Source organism: Bison bison, unplaced genomic scaffold (assembly GCF_000754665.1).
Source record: "Bison bison bison isolate TAMUID 2011002044 unplaced genomic scaffold, Bison_UMD1.0 scf7180017864373, whole genome shotgun sequence".
Lineage (NCBI taxonomy): Eukaryota > Metazoa > Chordata > Mammalia > Artiodactyla > Bovidae > Bison > Bison bison.
In genome coordinates, this window is record NW_011494945.1 from 9,270,229 (window position 1) to 9,279,755 (window position 9,527).

General features: G+C 38.5%; 1 protein-coding gene across 5 annotated transcripts in view; it reads left to right on the forward strand.

The window, feature by feature from the left end:
* Positions 1–9,527, forward strand: part of ATG5 (autophagy related 5) — a 133,444-nt gene that overhangs the window by 111,588 nt on the left and 12,329 nt on the right. For 2 of the 5 annotated variants that reach the window (XM_010856670.1, XM_010856672.1), the window contains exon 8: positions 1,284–3,523. The exons of the other annotated variants lie outside the window; for them this stretch is intronic. In XM_010856670.1, coding sequence (XP_010854972.1) covers positions 1,284–1,420 — 137 coding nt within the window. In that variant the 3' untranslated portion in view covers positions 1,421–3,523. Of the gene's footprint in view, positions 1–1,283; positions 3,524–9,527 lie in introns of those variants that run through there. 5 annotated transcript variants of the gene reach the window in all.

Below are 9,527 nucleotides of genomic sequence, written 5' to 3' on the forward strand. Positions count from 1 at the left end.
GCATTCTTTTAGCAATTCTCTGGTGGTTTTGTCTTCTCATTGTCAGTCTGTTGACTGTCACCTCCCAGGACTGTGCTGCCTCTAGCAGGAAGTTTAAATATTTCTTTAAAAGGGTCTCTTGTTTCAGGTGCCAGCCACACCATTATCACCATACATCACCAGCCCATTTTGCCTAGACATTAGAGCGCTAGGGATGCAAACGTCATTTTGAACAGAGAAGAAAGGGGAAAAATGGGGTATTTCCCTCTCATACAGTTCCATCAATTCCCTGTTTCCCTTGTTGTCTTCTGTGTCCATGAAGCTGAGAGATTTAGATGTTGCAGATTGAAGAGACTTAAGAGACAAACCAAGAATTGTGCTAAAGGAGTGATACAGTTTCTTAAAGGTTCTGTGTTTTGTTTTATTTTGTTTTTTCCAAAAAAAAAGTTTTTTGTTTGTTTTTTTTACTTTCTGTGTTTTTCTGTAGCAACCAAGCATGCTTCGTTTTCTTTAAAGACTGTCAGTGATTTATACCAAAATCATAAAAGACACAAAGCTCATCTTCAATTTTTAACAAAATTTGAACTTAGGAAAAAAGTGTGAATTGCAGCAACCTTTTAATTAATGAATGGACATCAACAAAAATCAATCAGAGTTCATGATTCTGAAACAGAAATCCCTGAGTCAGACTCCTAGTTCCTTTTCATTAAAATTTTAACCCTTCTAATAGTGTCTCTAAAATTTTCTCATGCATATTTGAACAGCTTTACTGAAAATTAACTTACAACTCCCAACTGTTTCATTAAACATCTTCAACACTGATCTTAAAAAAAAACCTGATCTTATTTTTGATGACTTCTAGACACATTTCTGTTTTGTATGTTTTAAATATGTATTGACCTACTTCATATACCTGTCATTTTTAATTAGTACAGTTTTTTATGTATAACTAAAATAAATTTTGATCAGTGGGTACAATGGGCTGTTTTCTCCACTATGGTTTCATTAACGTCAATCTTAGGTAAGCACAGTAATTAAGAAAGAATGAATACTTTCACATATAGCAACAGAATTTTTATCAGAATTCATTGTAACCCTCAGGTTTCTGTTTTGGGTGATACATATTGCAACATTTGAACTTTCTCCATGTCCACATTTCCTGCTCAGGAAACAGACCAGGTTTTTAACCTGTTAAAGCAGTAAAATCCATTTGATTCACTGAGGATTCTCAAAGGCAGCAGATTATTCTTTTCTTCCAACTGTTTTGACTCATCGATTATTGTTGGATTTCTTTCTTGGAATAGATGGGGAAAAAAAGAACCAAGTAATGATTCATGGAATTGAACCAATGTTGGAAACACCTTTGCAGTGGCTGAGTGAACATCTGAGCTACCCGGATAATTTTCTTCATATTAGCATCATCCCGCAACCAACAGATTGAAGGATCAACCATTTTCCTGAATGGAATCGCCCTTAAATAGGATTTACCAGAGCATGTCACCCTTCTGCTTCAATCAGGTTTGGTGGAGGCACCCTGACCAGAAACACTGCTGCAAGCCAAACAGGAAAAAGATTCCATGTCAGATAAGGGCACTAGGGCTGGTCTTACTTTGCATCACCACTGCTTTACTCCACTGCCGTCATTAAACCTCAGCTGCGACATGAAAGACTTTACAGGACCACTGCAAGTCTTCTGTTTTCTTGTAAAATATAATGAAGCCGAAACCTTCGGCCTAAGAAGAAAATGGAAATATGTGCCACTCAATTTGTATTTCTGATTAACAAATAAACAAGGGTATTTCCTAAGGTGACCATGGTTGAACTTTAGCTCGAGGGAGTGGAAACATTGGTTTAATTTTCAAGAGAATTAGACTTAAGAAAGTAAAAGAGAAATTCTGTTATCAATAACTTTCAGTAATTTTTTGTAAAAGATCAAATTACAGTAAACCCATCTTTCCTTAATGAAAATTTCCTATGTTTACAGTCTGTCTACTGGTATGCAATCTTGTAACTTTGATAATGAACAGTGAGAGATTTTTAAATAAAGCCTCAAAATATGTTTTGTCATTTAATAACATACAATTTTGTCACTTTTCCAGTACTTTCTCACTCACCTACAGTAGATCACTGTTTTTATTCTGTGTGTTACCCTTCAGACTGGTCATCATTGGCATGAAATGGGTATTGGGCATAGGATAACTTGTCTCAGGAGCTGTCAGAATTTCTTGCTGCCAATTTTTAAATCTGTGTTCTTTACACTAAAAGTACTGAAATAATGTTACCATTTATCATTGCTGTTTTATCATTGTAAATCTGTCAAATCATAGTATCTTAAGCATCTGTATAATTTTGCATTTTGGGGGGAAAACCTATTCCTTTTCAAATTAGTGTTTTTCATTGACCTCAGGTCTAATATTTCACTGTGGTCCCTGGTAGCCTGTCTTTGAAGTATGAAGATTACCTAGTCTCCAGACTGCAGTAGCTTTTCCTTAATGTTACCAAAAATATTCAGAGGTTACTGGAGTTGTTACTCAAATAAGGAAATTTTTGCTGCACTTTATTACCATGCTGCTGGGTTTCTACCAGCTGAACATAACTTGTGCATTACACTTTGTTTCTTGTGAGCTAACTTGCCGTTCATATTGAATGTCAACCTAAGTATTCTAAAAGGCAGTATCATACAATAATGGTTTTAGATTCCAAAATAAAAATAAATATTTTTCTCATTAAAAAAAATAATACAAATGTTGAAGTGAGATCCTGCTAGTGCTCACTGCTTCCTTTTTCCTTTTGTGATATTTTTTCACTAATCAGTAGCAGACATTCACAGAATGAGACAAAGTTAGTCAAAGATCAAATATTCTGGAATGGAAAGTATAGATCTCAATCAAAAAGAAAAACATAGGGTAGCATTGTGATCAGAGAAAAATATAAGCGAGTAGCAAATAATTGGCTAATGTCAATAAAATGAAAAGTGCCATTTTAGTAAGGCAGAAAAAATAGTAATATTTGAGTTACTTAAGGATTAAAAAAAAACCCACTGACTTGTATTTTTTTTCAAAAGAAGTTGGTCTGAATATGATTGTTCACATTAAAAGTGTTTATTCATCTATTCAGTTTGGGGATTTTCCCCCTTGATGTTTTGACAGACTGATGTGGGCTTCAGTGAGCAAAAGGATCAAAATGCCAGGAGTGCTAAGCTGTGATGAAGATAAGTGTGGTAAGAGCAAGCAGTAAGCCATAGTAGTTTTCCACAGACAAGACCCATGTAAGGTCTCTGCAGGGGGTTCAAGTGAGCTACTGATCTTTACTTCCAGATCTGAAAGTAAATTTTACCATCCTTTTCTCATTTTTTTTTACTTACTTGTTCATCATTACACCAGCATCATAACTGTATTACTCTACTGTAGTCCCAGGTAAGTCAAGCCTCCATGATACCCAGAGAAAGAATAAAAACAGAAATTAGTGCTGGGCTTAAATATCTATTTTTGTTTCTTTTTATTTGAATATTTAAATTTTATGGTTTATTAAAAAATTCAATTAATTTTGTGTCTGTCTTTATTTCTAGAAGTTGGAAATGGAATTTATATAAATCAAATTACCTGTTGAGGGAATCATCATAGTTTCCTTTTCCTTGTTCCTGTTATAAAAGTTTCTTAAATAAAAGATAGGCATAAAGGAGAACATATGATCGAAAACTGAAGAGGGGCACAAATCTCAATATACTTGTTTAACTCATCCTTGGTACTGAGCATCCTAAGAAAATGAAAATATGTTCTTAAGTCACTGTCATTGTTTAACTAGGAAGGACTAAATTCAGCCTAAAAAAATGATTTCATCCTTCATAGTGTTGCTTTTAAGTTGGATGATCCAGGTTCATGGATAGAGTGGATTGATAAGGACTTTTATGTATCTGGAGACCCAAAATAGCCTGCGTATAGTTAAAACTGATCTATCAGTCTTTATAGAATGGTGATGTTTAGAACATAATTCCAGTCAGTCTGACGTGAACCCAGGAGTGAACTATTCCTGTTACACGTTCATCTCCCCATTCACTGGAAAACAGGTGGAAACTGATGGTTTGCTAAGAAAACAGTGTACAAGATTTGATATTGAGTGACATTAACGTTTAATGATTATCTTTCTAGGATATCTTTATATATTATAGGCTATATAAGGTATGATATTTTATTTTCTTTCAATTTTCAGAAATGTGGTTTACATGGGTCATGCCAAAGAGTGATGTTCTCATGTTTTACTTACCGTACTGTTGATATTTAGGTCTGAGGTAAGTTGTCCTTCCTTTTAGATGTGCCAACGCAGTTGAATAGAAGTATAGCGCCTTGGGGTTTGTTAGGGAAAAAACCAAGTATAACAGCATTTATAGTCCATTCAGTGCATGGTCAGTCACTGGAGTGGAATCAGTCAAAATACTTACCTATCTCTTGAGTTCCATCATCCACTCAAGGATTTTCTTAAATATAATTGTCTCTTGGTCTGGAAGTATTAAAAATTAACCTGCATGGCTGTTGGAGAGAAGGGGGTTATGCTGCTTTTCAAGTAATTTGGGATGAAATGATACTTTTGTAATAAAAATTCATTTACCAGATAGATTTATTTGACGAAAGAATCCTTTACATTCTCTTGTGTGAATTACAGATTTGATTCTCCACACTCATTGTGGCAAATGTAACACTACTTGGAATCTGGTAGTCTCAGCATAGGAAGCATAGAGTGAAAAGGGACTCTGTTTTTAGGTCCTTGAGGTGTTTCATTAAGTATTAAACATTTTAAACACTTAACTATTCTTGTTTACCATCAATGATGGTGATCTTGGAATGATCACCAATGAGATAAAGATAAATTTGAAGATTTAAAAATGTCAGCATGTTTTTGACATACCAGTTGATTCTTCTGAAAGTGATGAATTTGGCTTTCCCTCTATAGCTTCTCCACCCCCACGTCAGGAGAGTAAATAAAGCACAACCAGGCTTTTTCCTCTTTGTTTTCCATGATTGTTAGTGGAGTGTCTTGCACATACTTAGTGCTTTGCAGCTATGTATAAAAAATTAAAAAAACTAACAGGATTATTTAATGATACTTTAAAATTGGTGTTATATTTTCCTGTTAAAAATACCAGCTGTAAAAATAGAAAGGACCTTGTTGTTTAGAAATCAGTATACAAAGTGCAGTGGGTGCAGGTTTGCAGTACTGGTGAAGACTTGCTTACTCAAATTGGCGACTTTCAGTAGGAACCACTGTGGATCCGATCCTTGCGTCAGTCCACATTCATTTTAGTCTTAGTGTAGACCACAGCACCGATCTTCTGTTTCAACATCACTCTAATTTAAGCAGCCCCTGAAGCTGGAGCTATTCTCATCAAGCATCTGGAGGCATTTATTAATTCTGGCCTTTTCATAAATGAGTGGTGTGTGTCTTGCCTTTGCCTGTAGACCTTACTTCTGAAATGTAATACATTTTTGGCAAGGGAAATGTGTTAGATCCGTGAGCAGGGCTCTTCACACTGAGCTAGACTCTTGGAACCATGTTTATGGAAAAGCTTTAAGAGAAATATTTGGTGTTCAAGTAGAAGAGGTGTCTTCTTCATGTATTAGAAAATACTGATGAATACTTTGTAACGTTTACTGTGGTTTACAGTCAGTATTTGTGTAGTGTTTGTTCCTCACACTGAGCAGACTCCGTAAGAGCAGAGAGTGGATCTGTTTGGCTCAGGATTGTTTTCTAGGACCTACTACTGTGCCTGGAACTTAGTGGACTGTACTCCATACTTGTTGAATAAAAGTTTGGAAAAGGCTGTGTAGTATACCTCCCCTTTAGATCCCAAAGCATATTGATACATTAAGCTTTGAGAAGTTCTAAAGTTAAGAGACCTATCTGATCGAGCATTTCTGAAATTTTCTTAATTATAGGGATTTTTCCCCTAGTTTTGTTGTTGCTTAGTAGCTAAGTCATGTTTGACTCTTTGCAACCCCATGGACTGTAGCCTGCTAGGCTTCTCTGTCCATGGGATTTTCCAGGCCAGAAGAGTGGAGTGGGTTGTCATTTCCTACTCCAGGCAATGCTCCCAACCCAGGGATTGAACCCACATCTCCTGCATTAGCAAGTAGATTCTTTGCCGCTGAGCCACCAGGGAAGCCCTTCCCCCTAGTACCATATTACATTGAACTCTAGTTTGGGAAATGCTACATTAAATTGTTAGATACTGATAACCTAGAGTTTAGAGCATAAGGCTTATCCCTGCTCTTCTGACACTCTGTTTGAAAGTAGCTCTTAGCTTTTGACTCCAAACAAAATATCTTGAGCCTGTTCATTCCATCCTTTAGCTGTGATCCATTTTTGTCAGCTTCCTCCTTGAAATTTATTCACCGAGTGTGTAATGAGTAATACATGCCAAGCTATGTGCAAGAAATGCAATAGGTTAGAATTTGTCATGGTAATACCGGGCGGACAGTCTGGGTGCTCAGCAATGCCGTAATTTGACAGCACATTCAGAGTAAGATTTAGTGAAAGGGCTGGGAACCAGAAGCTCTCTTTACAAGATTTCCATCCAAATATAAAAACTAGGCAAATGGTAAACGTTTAGGTATGAGAGTAAGCAGGAATCAAGGGTGAATAATTGCTCTCTGGGAGGCCCCTTGAAGGTAGCCAGAAGAGCTGTGGAGCTGAAATGCAGCATTCTAGGAAGATAATCTGGAGAAGGCAGTGGCACCCCACTCCAGTACTCTTGCCTGGAAAATCCCATGGACAGAGGAGCCTGGTAGGCTGCAGTCCATGGGGTCGCTAGGAGTTGGACACAACTGAGCGACTTCACTTTCACTTTTCACTTTCATGCATTGGAGGAGGAAATGGCAACCCACTCCAGTGTTCTTGCCTGGAGGATCCCAGAGATGGCGGAGCCTGGTGGGCTGCCGTCTATGGGGTTGCACAGAGTCAGACACGACTGAAGCAACTTAACATAGGAAGATAATCACTAGAGCTAGAAGTGGAGAGGCCAGCCTTGTGGGCGGTGGTGCTCTGTGGCACTGGCACCTGTGGCAAGCATTCCTCATCTCTAGGGCTTACCTTACCTGTTGGGAAGTGCCGAGTGGTTTCGTGCATTGTCTAGTGCACATTTTCCAGGTAAGTTATGTTGCTGAAAGCTTAAATCCGTAATTTGGGTATTGATATTCTTGTTACTCACAACTGTTGGATTTTAGCTTTCTTTTACAGAGACAGTAACTCAGTAACTTGTGACTTGTATCTGATCTGTTGTGTGTAGGCCTAAAGAAAAATATGCCCTGACTACTTTTTCTGGGTAGGCCATCTCAACCATGCCTTCCTTAAAAATTCATTAATTCCTAGCTCCTTCTGTCATGGTTTTGAAGTTATCATGTAATCCCTGGTGGCTCAGATAGTAAAGAATCTGCCTGCAGTGCGGGAGACCTGGGTTCGATCCCTGGGTTGGGAAGATCCCCTAGAAGAGGGCATGGCAACCCTCTCTAGTGTTCTTGCCTGGAGAATGCCCATGGGACAGAGGAGCCTGGCAGGCTAGACTTCATGGGGTCGCAAAGAGTTGGATATGACTGAGCAACTAAGCACACACACAAAGTGTCAGCTTTTCCTGATGATTCTGATATACCGTAGTGATGCGGACATTCAAGTGTGACAGAGAAAGTTACTGACGATGCTGATACTGTGAAGGCATCAACTGGAGCCAACTTCAGATGAGGTCTAGCCAGCTTGGGGCAGGGGTTGGGGAGGAATATATTTAAGCAAATCAGGTAAACGTTAAGTCCCTTTTGGATAGTACCATGCATTCAAGTAAAAAAGTAGAAATGCCAGATAGGTTGTGATCTTTGTGTTCAGTCGCCCAGTTGTGTCCAGCTCTTTTGTGATCCCCATGGACTGCAGCACGCTAGGCCTCTCTGTCCCTCACGATCTCCTAAAGTTCACCCAAGTTCATGTCCATTGCATTGGTGATGCCATCCAGCCATCTCATCCTCTGATGCCCTCTTTTCCTTCTATAGTTGGCCATAGATCAACTCAGATGCATTGCAGACCTCTTCATTTTCTAGGCAGAACAAAGCCCATACATTAGTCTTAGAGCATTTCGGATATCTTAGTAAAGCCAACTCTGATTGCTAACTGTGTGCTAGGCATATGCTCCCAGATTTTATAGAATCCTACATGATTTGTTTATTCAAAAATTTATTGAGTAGGATAGTGGGTGTTTTGAGGGGAAGAAGACGTGGTCTCTGACCTTAAGGAGGCTCTGTAAGAGGAGAGAAGACGAGTAACTATAACAAGACAGTTGGATATTGCAATGAGAAAAGTACAAACAAACCACTATGGGGAAATGGAGCTGAGAAAATGATTTACTTTGAGTGAACTAGATGGTATCTTGCTTGACCTCTCAGAAGCATTTGACAGTTGATCACACCTTAATTCTTGAAACACTTTCTTCACTGGACACCACACCCTCCTGGTTTCCCTTCTCCCTCAGCCCCTTTCTTGGTTTTCTTTCTTGATTCTTTTCTTCACTCCTAAATGTTGCAGTTGCTCCAGGCCTCAGGCTTTGATGTCCTCTCCTCTAGCTACACTCAGTGTGTGAGCTCATCTTATGGCTTTTAACATGGTGTGTTTTTCTCCAGTCTTAACTTTTCCTGAGTACCAGACTTACACCCAGCTACCTACTTGTCATCTGTCTTAGATGTCTACTAGTTCAAAGTTTATTCAAAATAGAACTGTTGATTTTCTGTTCATACCTGTACCTCTCTCACTCTTTCCCATCTTAGTAAGTGCTACTCAGCCCCAAAGCCTAGTATCTTTTACTCCTAACCTAGTAATCTTTAATTCCTTTCTTCACATCCCTAAGTCTATCAACAAGTCATAATGATTCTACCTTAAAATACGCCCAGAATATATATATGTATATTTTACCACTTCCACTGTTTCTACCTAGGTCTAAGCAACCATTGTCTCACTGGACTACTTAACTGTAGCCTCTCCTCTGGTCTCTCATTAAAGCATGTGACATCATGGCAGTCCTTTGATCAAAACATTCCACTGTCTTTCTAGCCCATCAAAATAGGTCTGAATTTACCAAGCTCTGCTTAATCTGGTCCCTGCTTCTGGCCTTATCACTCTCTGCCTCCACTACTTTATTATTTCTGCACTGATCTTCTTCCCCACCATTTCCTTTAAATATGCCAAGATCATTCTCCCTCTGGGGACTCCCTGCTGTACATGGCTATATAGCTAACAGTTTTTGAGTATTTATTACAGTGTCCCAGGCCCTATTCTTTTTTTTTTTTTTTCTTTTTAAACTTTACAATATTGTATTAGTTTTGCCAAATATCGAAATGAATCCGCCACAGATATACCTGTGTTCCCCATCATGAACCCTCCTCCCTCCTCCCTCCCCATACCATCCCTCTCGGTCGTCCAAGTGCACCAGCCCCAAGCATCCAGTATCGTGCATCAAACCTGGACTGGTGACTCGTTTCATACATGATATTATACATGTTTCAATGTCATTCTCCCAAATC